Source organism: Plodia interpunctella, chromosome 8, assembly GCF_027563975.2.
Source record: "Plodia interpunctella isolate USDA-ARS_2022_Savannah chromosome 8, ilPloInte3.2, whole genome shotgun sequence".
Taxonomy (NCBI): Eukaryota; Metazoa; Arthropoda; class Insecta; order Lepidoptera; family Pyralidae; genus Plodia; species Plodia interpunctella.
Window position 1 is genome coordinate 10513469 of NC_071301.1, and position 15185 is coordinate 10528653.

The window sequence follows — 15185 nt, forward strand, 5'->3', positions numbered from 1 at the left end:
CAGGTTTAACTTAACGTCGAAGTAGACCTGTGCAACGCACCCTTAATATATTTTAAGAAAAAGCTGAGTAAAATATAAATATAGTTTTTTTTTTGAGTTATGTCTGTTTTAGAAAATAACAAATACCTATGTTATTAAAATGTTGTCGAATATATTTAGCTCGGACAGATCATTGTTCAGAAAAGTACGGTGAAAACCTGCAATCGTTAGCCTAGAGTTTCATGCTCATTCATTATAATATTTCCTCATTTTCGGACAAAAATAGGTATCGTATTTCTAGCGTATAGGTGATGGTAAAAATGGAGAAAAGAAATGTCAATATTTCGTTACAAAGTCAAAGAAAATGCTTTCAATTTGCAGTAAAAGTACTATCGCGCACAGCGGTGGTGTCTGCGCTCATGAGATATTATTTAATACCTTTGTGGCTGGATGTCAATGTAATGAATTATATTTATGATACATTTAGATGAAAGATATTTTTAAGACCCTAATATAATTATAACTTATCAAAACGTACCACCATAACATTTTTAATATTTTTAATAATATTGGGACAATATTGGGACAAATCACACAGATTGAGCTAGTCCCAAAGTAAGTTCGAGACTTGTGTTATGGGATACTAACTCAACGATACTATATTTTATAATAAATACATATATAAATAAACATCCAAGACTCGGGCCAATCAGAAAAAGATCATTTTCCATCTTGACCCGACCGGGGATCGAACCCGGGACCTCTCGGTTATTACGTAAATTATTATAAATTCGTAAGTATAGATGTGAGTGAAGAGAGCATGTGTCAGGATGTATGTCACTCAATCTCGCAAGATCTATTGAATGGATTTAAATAACAGTTTGTCACACTAGTCATCTGGAATAGCGTTGGGATGTATCTCGAAATTCCTACGGCAATTAAGACGCTATGGAGCTAGTAACACTATATATTAACATTTCAATGCAATGAGTCCGGTCCGGGTCCAGAAAAATGACAAATAGACATTGTCATTTGAATTTGACAACTGAACGGATCTGTCAAAAATCGTACACAAAAGTATCTATAGAACTCGAAGTAAAAATCATCTTGGTGCTGGCAAGAACGCTGGTTTAAGTGATAGTGTTAAATATCACATTCGATTAGAGTTTCCATTTTTAAATTAAAAAATTAACTAGCACACGTACATTCGCGCTCAAAGTGGTTTGGAGTGTTACAACTGGGAGAATTAATTAACATATTCATTGGTAGGCGTTATCGATGTCAGGCAATTAAGCACGTATCGGCGCAAATTAAAAATAATGCAGAAAAATATTTTTTTTATACAGTGACAAGCATTGGTAAAAGGGATAAATAGACAAATTAAAAAAAAACAGGTACACTGTTGTATCAGAAAAGGAAAAACTGTTCATTTATGTATGTTAATTGTAAATTGGTTGTCGGCAAACTCGTTGTATGTAATATTCCTAACGTTCCACTTGCGGTGGTGGTTTAATGGTTCACACGCCCGCCTGTGGATCGAAAGGTCCCAGGTTCGAATCCTACTCGTGCCACATGAGTTTGTATACCAATATGAATCATGTATAGTAGTTTCCATCGATCGCCACTTGCTTCCGGTGAAGGAAAAACATCGTGAGGAAACCTGCACACAGGTTGATTGTTATTAACTTGTGTGTGAAATGGAGAAGGCTCAAAGCACTCCATTAATAATGCTAAGAAAGTTGTTGTGTGTGTTTCATTCCACGTAATAACCACGACCCTCAGCAATGAGGAATACGACTATGAAGAAAAAGTTTCACTTTCAAAACAAAATAGCACCACATAACTCATAAACTGTAACTTTACCATAAACTGTATCTCGTTAAGATATAAATTGTTGGATGTCCCAATAAAATATAGAAATAAATGAATTCACACATAATATATATGTCGGTCGCTCGTAATAATACAAATATTATACTGCGCTTATTACGACCACCTGACATCTGAAAACAAGACGACTTGCTTTAGTGCTACGAAGTGCTACGCCGCCTCTACGAATCTCTACGACTCGCGGCCACGGGTCTACGAGATGCTACGATGAGTCTACTCACGTTTAATAATTTTGACGTGACAACGTCTTAAATTAGGTTGCGGCTGGGAGTCACTTATGAAAAAGTGTAACGCCCGGTAACGTTACGATGAGTCACCGAACGAGAGAGAGGCCCGCCGAATGCCTTGCGTCTCTCTCCCACTCAACTATGATCGGTCTGCCGCGCGCGTAAAAAGACGTTGTCACGTAAAATCTTCGCCCGTAAAACCGACTTTACAGGCAACCATTTTTTTTATTATTATAAAAAAAAAAAATATTATAAAAAAAATACTAATTGTATTTTTTTTATAATATTTTTTTTTTACTTTTTTGTTGCTATGATTTGATTTCGTTTTTTTTTTTCTTTAGTATGGGGTTGAAAATTGTAGACATACTATACATTTTTAATCCAATATCTTTATAACAATTTCTATCAATAGTTACTAAATAAATCACACGTTTTTATATAATTACTATTTATTTAATTTATTCCATCACTTTATTCAAATATAACACATATTATATAAAAATAGGGCTTATGCTAAGAGCATTATATTACAAACAAACAACAACAAAAAGGTTTTTCAAATTAAATTATAATGTTTCAGTTTCTGAGAATCCTAATCCCCCTTTGTATGTGGGTGTCTACTGTCGAAACAAGCATTTATTGTACACGATAAAATTCATACGATATAAGTCTGTCTGTCTGTGTGTTCCGCTATCAATGCTTAACCGCTCGATCGACTTTGATGAATAAGTAAGAAATATTGGATAATGTGTAAAATTAAATTTGAACGTGCAAAGATACATTTATTGATGTTATTGCTCATGTTCAATCAGATCTACTGCTTTATATCCCATCCCGGACCAATCAGAAAGATATCAATTTTCATCATGACCCGACCGGGGATCGAACCCGGGACCTCTTAGTTCAGAGGGAAGCACTTTACCACTGCGCCACCGAGGTCGTCATACACAACAAATTGAAATCAAACAAGTTGAATCACACTTTAATCGAAAATATGTTTTGTCATTATCGTTACTCTATAGACAGAACGAGACAAAAAGTATTTTAGCTTAAAATGTGATTTAACTTTTTTATGAGTGTGATGTTTTTTTTATGTATATGTAAGTTAATCAGAAAAAGATCATTTTCCATTCGAACCCGGGACCTCTCGGTTCAGTGGCAAGAACCTTACCACTGCGCCACCGAGGTCGTCAATGATGGAAATAATATTAGTTCATTCGGTTAAAGCATTGGTTAATATTTATTTTAAGAGTTTTCTAAACTCGTTTGGGATTAAAAGTAAAATATAAAATCAAGTGTGACTATTATAATATAGAAATATTTTTTTATTCAGACCAGTACTTTCTGTCTTCCAAAAATAAGTTCAAAGAAAGTCTTCTATTTTATTCAATTGAAGAGATTTTTTAAGAATTTCATTTCAAAGAAAATGTAACATATTGTAGCGGCACTTGCAAGCGAAGTAGCGTGCGCAGCATAGCATAAAATAAATTCTGCTGCTTCTCTTGTCGCACATTGCAAAAGTCAATCAAAGGTGAGGGCTATAAATTTGAGTTTCTTCTTACAAGTAAACTAATACTACAAATATTCAACTTCATAATTCTATTGGAAACGTGTCATACAGTTCTTGTATTAGAAATTTTGCCTTCAAGTTTGGCTAACCTTGGTTCAGTCTACAATTTTTACGAACTCTGAATTGCAAGGGTACTTGTCTATAATAGATTTATAGTCAAAATAAATAGAAAATATAATAAAAAAAAGTAATTTCATATAATTACTGTCATACCTAAAACTCGGCAAGATGTTAATCAGTCTTTTGAAGAATTCTATCCGGTTGAAAATAAAAGCGCGCGCAATTTTGTGACATATTCCAATCGTATTAAATTAGAAACATTGTGGCTTTAATCCACGCAAAAATCAAAATACGCCATTTTATCTAATCAATGGCGGGGTGCAGGTTAAAGTTAACGCCAAAGTTGACTGGTGCAACCCACTCTTAAAAATTACGTATCTTTGTACGAGTTCAAGAGAAACAAAGTGGCCGATGTAATGACACGTCAGAATGGTTACTCGTAACATCGCGTGTTTATTGACAAATGACATTATTACGTTTAAGAAATTGTAATTTCAAATGTAAGCTTTTCTAATAAAATAAAAGTTTGTCTCAAATAATATAAATTCATTAGTTTTCTAACATAATGATAACAACTTATGTGTGTTGTTAAATATTACGTATTGGGTATGGGTGTAGCGATTAGCGTTACAAAACATATTTTTAATGAAATAAGATAAGATGCAAAGGAAAGAAAGTACTAAGTTCGATTTTAAGAGTTTTTTTTTATCAATCATATTTATGTAGTTGTTTTCATTAACTAAAATTCTAAATGGAATGAAAGAGACGGAAATATTATTTAAACATATGTTACATTGCATAACCTAACCTTTATCGAAAATCGACTAATAAAACATAGTGGAAATAAATTGAACTATCAAAATGAAATAATATGAATGAAATTACTATATTGTTTCACTACAACACAGTTAATTGTTCAAATAGGAACTATCGCTGTTTTGATCGAATCGTACAGAGAGCGGGTAACGTGTGTTTTGTATTCAATATTTACCATGCAAACCATTATGAGAAAGTGTGTTATTGGTTTTATCCAAATATAGAAACTGAGGCAGAACTTGTATTATGTTCTAGGTGAACGACAAACGTAGAAACGCAGCGCGACGTCGCATGATTTTTATTTATTTAATGTCGTTTGGTGTCCCATTGCTGGGTAAAGGACTGCCTCCAATATTTCCATTTGGTCCCATATTACACTTATATATCATGCGACTGGACAGTCGCATGATATATCAAAATTAAATGCTCTTTTTAAAAATAATGATGAGATGAAAAAATCTGAAATCGAGCGGGAGTTGAACCCACACCCCTGTCTGGGTTCAACTCCCGCTCGATTTCAGATTTTTCGACACCCCTGTCTATCCGCTATAGTAATTATAAGAATGCTTCTCCATATTGAAGACTGCAGCCAGTTTTATATTAATATTCCATTTCTACAATAATATTCAGAATTACGTCTGAATTTACACTCATCAGATTCGCTTTATTCGCGGACGATCACCGGCCAATTTTATTTCAGACATATGATTAGCTCTGTGCTATTGCCGTAATCACTCACATACGCACGGCGTTGTGTTGCATCGTGCAGCATTCCGTCGCTCATCTAGTATGGTGTGTTCTTCCGCGGTTAACATTTGACGTTGATTCTGTGATTGACGTTATTAACGCAGAGTATCCTAAAATAAATTTTAAGCGAAGGCGTCTTCAACATGTACTGTCAATCAGTAACTACCTTTTAACGTAGTTACATACGTAACGGCCTTGTGAGGGAATTCGTATTGAACTAATTGAAAATTCAACTTGAGCGGGTAAACAACAGATAAAGTAGACTTCATTTCAAGTATATTATATTATTTCATATTCATGATATTGCTTATAAATAATAGCGGAGATTATGTAATACATAATGTTATTTAATAATGAGATTACTTCCATTATGTTTAAAAAAGCATAAGTCGCGTATTTTTATCGCTTTCAACATAAGTATTCAAAACACATCTTATTCTCAACCTATCAGCCACATATATATCTCCTTTATAAATCTCCTTTGTCGTATCCATTTACAAATGTGTTTTCGGTTGGAATAGCTTAGCGCTTAAAATGTGATTAAATATTCGGAATTACAATATTTGTGTCAGAATCATATTATTACGATTCTGAAACAAATATTGTCCACAGTCGATATAAGAATCCGTATGAACGAATATATGGATTCTTCTTTATACTCGTATTCTTCATGACTGAGGGTCGTGGTCATTACATGGAATTAAACACACGTAACAACTTTCTTGGCATTAGTAATGGAGTGGTTTGCTATTGCCTTCTCCATTTCACACACAAGTTAATATACAACAAGTGTGCAGGTTTCCTCACGATGTTTTTCCTTCACCGGAAGCAAGTGGTGGTCGACGAAAACTACTATACATGAGTCAGATTGGTATACAAACTCATGTGGCACGAGTAGGATTCGAACCTGGGACCTTTCGATCCACAGGCGGGCGTCTTAATCATTACAGCACCACCGCTTCTGTATGGATACTCATCTTTTAATCCAATGTATTAGAAATATAACTCGGAAACGAGAGAGGGGAGCTATTTTAACACACTTACCCATAATTAACATAATAACTGGTAACGTGGACAGGATGGCCAAGAATACTGTCATAAGAACTGCAACAAATTTAAATAGAATTACAAGTTAGTTTAGTTAAAACGGGAACTGGAAAAATAAAAGGTTAGAGTGAGACAAAAATGAGACTTTTGCACAGCGGTGAGAAATTATTTCTGTCTGTGTTATTGCTGGTGATAGATTTATTTCTGACTTTACTTTTACAACTATTGTTATATGACTTTTGCCACTAAAACAACATAGTTCAACGGAGCCGCACGCCACATCTACACACTGCCAATATAATACCATACCGCACTTCTCGTTGTCTCCCTCTAACTTTATTTATATACCTAGAAATATTCTTTTTTTTGTCTGTGCTTTCTTCTCAGTTATTTATGCATGTTGTATTTAATGTATTTATCCGTGGCGCCACCCACACTAGGAAAAGGCGTAGCGTAACACAGAGCCGTTGCCTATTGTGACGTGTTACTTTAGTCTTTATTTATGTCTAAAATCAAAATCAATCAAAATCAAATCATTTATTCAGAAATTAGGCCTTCACAGGCACTTTTTCACGTCATATTCTAAATTAAATGATGTTTACCCCAAAGCTACAAACTACTAGCATTTCGGAACGACCACTGCTGAGAAGAAATGCCGAAAGAAACTCATTCAAACAGTGTTGGTCCCTATTATGCCAGAAGGGCTTACCATTTTTTAAATATAAATTTATGTATAATTTTTTATCAGTAATATAACATGTAAGTACACAATAAAGAACATGGTCAAAAGGTATACTGAAACATATTATGATTGTGATCAAGTGCTGATGAAAGGAAAATATATATACTTATATTATATATGTATAATTAACCAAACAAAAAAAAAACTTTTAATAAAAGATCGAGCTGACCAGTTCCCCCGGCAGCACCCGTTCACGAGTTGACGCGTGAGTCAGCCATCGCAAAGCTCAACCACAATAGAGGGAACCTCCCGACCCGATCCACGACGCCGCCACCGGTTTGACCATTTGAGTGTGCATGACATACTCGATCTCCATAATCTAACATAATAGATACCTATATTACTTTCAGACACTTGAAGATCACAAATCACGTATATGTTTTACAAGTAAATGTGTGTACACACAAATTTCATAATAAAGACTATTCTATTCTTTAAATGACAAAGAGAGACAGATACTTACTGGTTCTGTTCATAATTTTAGCGGCTCGGCAGACAAAGTCGACGGTTCCCGAGGCCTCCATGTTAGCATCCTTCAGCTGGTACCCGACGGAGCCGTATGTGGTGAGGCCCACGCCAAGGCCCAGCCCCCCACGCTCATTGTACTTGGCCTGCTCACCACACAGACGCCGCTGTTCGTCACCGGAGACCTACAGAGGAAGATCATGACATAGTTGGACCACAGCATCTTTTGAGAGTACCGTGCTAGTATTCATTAAAATATAACTTGCCAACTCTAAAACCTCGACTGCGTCTTCATGTATGTACCCTGTCATTTATAAACAATTTAGTGCATACTTTAAGCTAAAATATGTTTTGTCACTATAACACCTTATAATATTTAACCGAGACAAAATATACTTTAACTTTAACTTTTATATATAAAAGGGGTATCAACCAGAATTTTTCCAATTCATTCCCTAAAAGTCTGAGAGAAAACAAATGGCAAACCACTAAATTAATGCCATGAAAAATACAGAAAAAAAAAGGAAAAACATACAAATAAAAACGACATTACATCATATATACTTTATCGTTACTGATTCTATTTCAACCACGCTAATTAAATATGTATTTTTTTGTGTAGCCGAAACATGGGTTTGACTCGAGTCCACTTATTGTAATAAAAAAAAAAAACAATATAATTTATTTAATAGCTTTCAAGTAAGTTCTCAAATCGAATACTAATTTGCGACTTAAAAGAAGTAGTGTAATTGAAAATGCGAAAACCTCAATTAAAGAATGCGTATACCTTGTATCATTAGCTGTTACTATAAACAATTTTGTCAATAGCCCCCGAAAAACATGTGAATTTGCGCGTTGAACTTGAACTTTACAAGGGCGTGCCCTACGGCAACACTTAGTATACTACCTAATTGAAAAGCCATGTGTACTGTATCGTATGTCTAATACAATTAAGGCTTGGAATTGGTTCCTGAGCTGCAAAAACAGGAATGTAGACTAAACTAATTTAAAGTAAATTTTTGAGGTTACAAAGTGACTTACCATCACGTTGAAATGAAGATAATTCAATTCGACGACCATCAAAAAGTCAATACGACTTTGAAGACTGACTAGGCACTAACCTGACTAACAGAGCTGGAAGCTCTCCTGGAACCCCCATCAGACAACACTCCCCCACTTTGACGACCGCTAAGTGACGCCCGGTAAGGAGAGATGCTCCTGCCACGAGTTCCTGAAAAATTACTTTCATTATGATTTCAGAATGCTTATTGGAAATAATGACATTAGGTACTTCCAGATTTGATAAGAATCAGAAAAATAAACTGAAAAAATCTGAGCTCCTCCTTTGTTTTGACGTCCATTCACGAACAACACAAAAATTGTACGGTCGACTTGCGTCAATGTCAAAACTACAGAGCACAACGGAGCGGCAACTTGCTATGTCGACGCAACGGAGCAATGGCGCCAGGTTCGAAGTAGTATATTAAGTGTAACAGCTAGGAATATGAAAAAAACTCACCAGCAGTTTGACTATCTTCACTAGCCCGCCTTTCTCTGGACACCAAAGGCTCTTGAAATGTTAGCGTTAAACTGCCTCTTGGACTAATCCTTGACGCATCGATCTCATTAGTCACCAAACTCCCCCTCGCACTCCTTTCCGAAGGCGCAATGCTTCCTCGCGGGCTCCTCTGAGAATCTGGTATTATGGATCCTCTTGGACTCCTACTTGTTATATCAGGCAGTTCCTTATTCTTCAATGGCACATCTGGAGCTATACTTCCTCTTGGACTCGTCCGTGGACTAGGCCCTAATTCTTTCTGACCCCTAGCGGGATCTAACTGTATACTCGCCACGGAATGCCTTGGACTTCTCCCCACATCTGGCACTAAGGAGTTGCGTGGCTGGTTCCATGTCGTTCCTTCAGGCACTAAACTTCGTCGCGGACTCCTTGCCGTAACATCGGGTGTGATACTATTTCTCGGGCTCCTGTTGAAGTCTTGCGGATTAAGACTTAGTCTTGATCCGTATGCTAATTCGACGCCTAAATTGTTTCTGCTTGGTGCTAGAGTATTCCTCATTTGTTGTGATGTATCTGGGGTGATAGAATTCCTAGCAGATCTTATTTCTTGAGGAACTAAAGATTGTCGCGGACTTCGGTGGTATATTTCTAAAGCGGCGTCAGGAGCGAGACTAGTCCTTGGACTTCTTGCTGGCAACGGAGAATCCATTTCATCATCAGTTTCTGTAGTTGCTAAAGATGCTCTTCTAGATGTTTGGGCAGACGCTCTCGGTGATCGAGTTTGTGGTGAAGTAGCCGCACTCCTTGACGCTCTTCGGCGCCGTGAAGACGATGTTCTATGGATCATTTTTGTACAATCTTTTTTACAATGTTTTCTATAAATCCATTAGTTTGTAATTAATGTCCGTTATAAATGTTCTTTCTGAAAAAGATGAGAAATGGAACAATATTAGTCTTCAACTTCGAATACCTAATTACGCAGTTAAATATTGGTATTCCATCGGCTCAGGGATTTAAAACTTCATAAGCCAACTGCGGTCCTCAATTTAAACTTATTTGTTTGCGCAACAAATCTTGACATTGTCAATGATTTAATAAAAAACTAGATTTGGCATGAACGCTTCAATAAACATGTGTAGTCATATTGTTTTTCGTTTTGTTGATCTTTGTTTTCGAAATGTAAAAACTCATTTCTATCTATCTAAACACTAATGCCTGGCTATTTATTATTAGGCCTTAGGCCTTAGGTAGCCTATACTCCAACTCGCGAATTATCTCCACATCAAAATTCACCTCAATCCGTTGCTGTGTTTGACGTGAAAGACGGAAAAACAAACACAAAAAACAACTTTCACATTTATAATATTAATATGGATAGACAGTAAGTGGATAGAAACTGCCCAAGACCGAGTGAGATGTCAGAAACTGAGGGAGGCCTTAACACTAGAGGTTGAAAATGGCTAAGAAGAAGAAGAAAGTGTAATAAGTCGTGCAATAGTACGGTGCAATTAAATATTTAAACAGAATTTTAGTTTACTATTTGTTCAATTTTCATATTCTATACCTTACAAAATTTTAGAAATTTCACTATCTCTCTCTACAATTCGTCAATCCTCATAAGAATATTATTGTTGCCTACCAGAGTGATTCTGTGCTAGAGTAGAACTACAAGCGGTAATGTCGTAACTTTTGCGCAGCTACTTACGTAAAATACGTATTCAAGATTACGAAAAAATTGGTTAAAGATTTAAATTGCTTTATGAAGTGCTTTATCCTAGCATTCATATGTCGATGTTATTTGTGAATAACATGCGTTTCTGATGACCCTCCACGATTTATTGGCCCCTCTTGGGACCGCGTGGCGAATTAGTTTTCTACTTATATGTTGTAGTAATGCGATACCGATTGATTACAGGGAAAAGATGCATCAAAAGGAGTAGCAGAATATTTTCCATAGGTCTGTGCCCGTAATATATTCACGCTGGTCTGTATTCTACAATATATAGATCAGCATAATTATATCATAAGGGACTAGAAGCAAGCAACTACTCGCTCCTAGTCGGTTAAGCCTGAGGCTAATTCCTGTCTGATTGCTTGGATGGTTGGTTTCGATTTAAAACTCTGTCTGCAGTGATATAGATCTATGAACATTCCGACAAAGTCTAAGCTATTCAAGTAACATTTAAATTAACAAATTTTCTTTTTCTTGTGGTTTTACCCGAGGGAAGCCGGGACAAGCCACTAGTGTGTAATTAAAATAAAATAAAAATCGGATATTATTTATGTTATGTAATAAAATTTCTTTTTATGTTATTTATTACATTTACAGTAATAATTCATCCTAAGGTTGCCATTTGGCAAATAATAATATTGTTGAAATAAAACGCAATTCTAAATTTAATTATTACGTTCTTCCATTCAATTCACATTAGCAATTTTTCCATACACGAGTAACCTTCAAGTAAAATTATAATTAGGGACTTCAAAAGGGTCCCAAATTACAAAAAATAATCTCAGCAAAAATAAGGTGGCCAGATTTATGCTTAGTCCCATTACGAAAGGTTTGTACAGTCAGCGGCTTGTCATGTTACGCAAATTCAATGCAAATTCAACGCTATTACCTACATAATAGAGAACAATGCAGAGTAACTTGACCATTTGGCTGCATAACCAGATTGTGTTAGTCGAACATTGGGCTGTCTGATGCCGTATACACACCGAGCTTTGTGAATGAAATATTTATTCAGTTGAAACACATTAAACATAAATGATATGCATAAATAAATTGTATATATGACCTTACTAATATAATATATATTGACGATTTATTCATTAACACTGACTAGATATATTATTGTTCTGGGAAAATTAGCTTTATACACTATTACACCTCTATGCCTTACCGTAGCCAGAAAGTCGCGAGAATCAACATTAGCAGTATTATTGGTGAAATTAAGATAAAATTATTATAGATAGTTAGCTCGTATCCTATGAGAAAACGTGCCTAGTTTATATTCAATCTATAATTTTTAAAATAAGACATTAGAGAAATACATGAGCGCTCGTTGTGTGCCGAGTTTAAGGATTAGACATTTGTTATCATCAACACGTTTTAAGAGGAACATAATTGATTAAAGGGAAGGACAATAGGCATAGGCAGTTAAGTGACAATCAGCTTATGTGGACACAGATCAGAATAAAAAATAGAACAAAACGGAAAACATCTGTATAGTAGGTAAAGCAGGAATAATTAACAACTTCTAGCGGCTTCCTGTCACTGTATCATTTACATACATAATGTTGCTGCGATGGTAAGGGTAACTATCACCTACTTTTCGTAACAATACACTTTCACGAGTGAATCACATGACGCATCTGATAAATTAATTTGTTATTTCATTCGTGTGTCACACACGAAGTCAATGGCATTTATAATGATAGTAATAATCTCTATAGACATAAAGGTTAGCCAACGAATGAGATTGTACATACTTAAATCTTAATATATAATGAAATACTGAAATCTTTCTACGAGGGCGTTTCGTGTGACTCTGATTTTAACACAATTTTTCACACAATAATTTAGTATCGGTTGCACCAGTAAAATTTGACGTTGACTTTAAACTGCGCGCCGCTGTCGTCGTATAGATTAAAACGCGTACTATGCATTTTTCTGCACAGGTCAAAATCAACATCAATGTTTTGCTATTCCGGGTGTGTTTAGACTCCAGATATTAACTTAATGCTTACTGCTGAGTGATGATTATAACAAATATCGATAGTACTTCCAAAAATATAGAGAAGTTATTTTTAAAAATTATGAAACCAAATGTTTCTCCAATTAAAGTTGTATCACGAAAATAATTAAAATACAAACTATGTTTTGTGCTTGAACTAAAAATGAAGCTTTGAATTAAATTTTGTTATAACTATTATTGCGTTCAAGTTGAAACACAAATTTATCTAAATATGATAATACATATAGGTATAATATATACATCAATGATATTTATTCAAAATATGTTCTATAAATGTTTTCAAAATGCACTTTCTCCATAACGTCATTCTTCAGAATTAAATGGATCACGAACTATTCCAATTTATATGCAAAGTGGACAAACTTCAATGGAAAAAACTACTCGTAAGGAATTCATATTTATGGACACACTGAGGAAAGGTAAATCCACAATTTCAATTACCCTTTTTGTCTACTTTCTACTGAAACATTAATTTTTTAAAACTCGCATTAGATTTTCTAAAATTCTGAACATTCTGGACGCGAGCGAGCGCGTGCTCATCCCTTCTCATCTACAAGTAAGGTAGGTGAGAATAACACTCTATATAGGTAGGTTCAACAAGACTACATGAAGTCAGATTTACGACAATTCGTTTTTAAGCTTTGTAGATAACAATAGTGATAAAACTAGTTTTTATTGTACTGCCCAATAAATGACGAGCATAATGATAATATTTAGTGCCTAGTCCATTTATTTTAGCAGATGGCCCCTCTCATTTTGGGTATTATTCCAGTTGCGCCGGCATTTTTGATACCGTTCTCACTCACTTGATTCATAACATCTATTTATTTAAAACTACGGGCAAAATCAAATATGAGATATACTTAATGAACGAACATCTTATAACAATTACGTTTTTTTATGAATAAGAAAAAAACAATCTAATATTACGAAATGTGCCCTACATTTATTAATTGACGTCCTTGGAGAAAAGGCTGCGGTGAAGTTTTTGCGCCGCTTCTTCTTCACCTGCGCTTTGGTAGTCGGCAGTAGACTTAGTAATTTTTTTACGTCAATAAGTGATGTATATTATCCTAAATTGAATAAAGAATTTTGATTTTGAATTTGTGAAATAACAAATTGAGCTTCAAGCTGACAGACTAAACAAGTCCAATTTAAGTTATTACTGATGCCTGGGGGGCTTACGATCATCTCTTAATGCGATCTAGTTCGGACCTAAACTGATCTGCATCGCTAATTCGTACCATCAAGTTAACATAACGATCCATTATAGGTAGTCACCAAAACAATACGCCAATTCGATTTCATTCACTCATTTTGCATACAATTCGATACCTAGATAGATTGAGAACGTAAATTGGATCGCGTATCTGTCAAAATTCGTGATTCTAAAAAAGTTACTATTTCTGATTGATTACCACGAAAGAAGTCACACAGTCGTGGCGCTACTGTCTAGTATTTGATTATGATCGACAAATTTGTTAGTTAAGATTATATTGCATTTATTGTAATTTAAATATTTGTTTTATTGTGTTTACTTTAGTCATGTAACTAACACAAAGATAATAATATACATTTTAATTTTAAGTAACAAAAATACAATACATATTGTTTGCTCAAAATGGTAAGAATTTGATATCGGAACGCAACTCTTGAAACGAGATAAAATATATATATATTGTATAGCTCTTTCTTACATTTGGCTGCTATCACTGGGGTTTACGATTCAGAGACAATTTTTACTTTTTTTATGCATTTAATTCACTCCTTACGATTCAAATGCGACTTTGTTTAAGATAAGTTGGTGGTACCAAATAACGCGATTCGTTTTGGTTCCTAAACTGAACTGCCCTGCATTTGAATCATTGTGTAATAATTGATGGTAGGCGCCCTGAATTAATGAACTTTATTTATTGAATGACTAGACTGACCAACTTTATATACAGATGTGAAGGTGTCGACCCACATATTGCGGTGGGAGAATAACACTCTGATGTATTTGTGGCTATTCAAATTAAATTCTACCAAAATTTTCGATATACAAATGATAAATTAAATCCCAAAAGGATGATTCTTTGTGGTTATTTAATTAAAATATCAAATGTTTCAATAATTTTGTGATATTTTAAATGACAAATGGTAATGTGATGACATTTAAAGTGATTTATCGCTATCAACTTAATTAGTTCACAAGTCAATAGTGTTATTACGGATATGACTTCGTCTTCGTGTACTAATAAATACCTATCGAATAACACCTGTTGTACGAAACCATACATACCTATGTATTAACATACTGTCCAGCAAAACCTCTGCGACTGGAATATCGAATATGATGCCTATATAACAAAGAAATTAACTATAT

General features: G+C 34.8%; 1 protein-coding gene across 1 annotated transcript in view; it reads right to left on the reverse strand.

Annotated features, from left to right (window-relative positions):
• LOC128672017 (uncharacterized) overlaps nucleotides 1-15185 on the reverse strand; it is a 73845-nt gene that overhangs the window by 9269 nt on the left and 49391 nt on the right. The window contains exons 3-6 of the mRNA XM_053748900.1: nucleotides 9063-9984; nucleotides 8665-8774; nucleotides 7542-7728; nucleotides 6334-6393 (exon numbers count right to left, since the gene is read on the reverse strand). Coding sequence (XP_053604875.1) covers nucleotides 6334-6393; nucleotides 7542-7728; nucleotides 8665-8774; nucleotides 9063-9909 — 1204 coding nt within the window. The 5' untranslated portion in view covers nucleotides 9910-9984. The remainder of the gene's footprint in view (nucleotides 1-6333; nucleotides 6394-7541; nucleotides 7729-8664; nucleotides 8775-9062; nucleotides 9985-15185) is intronic.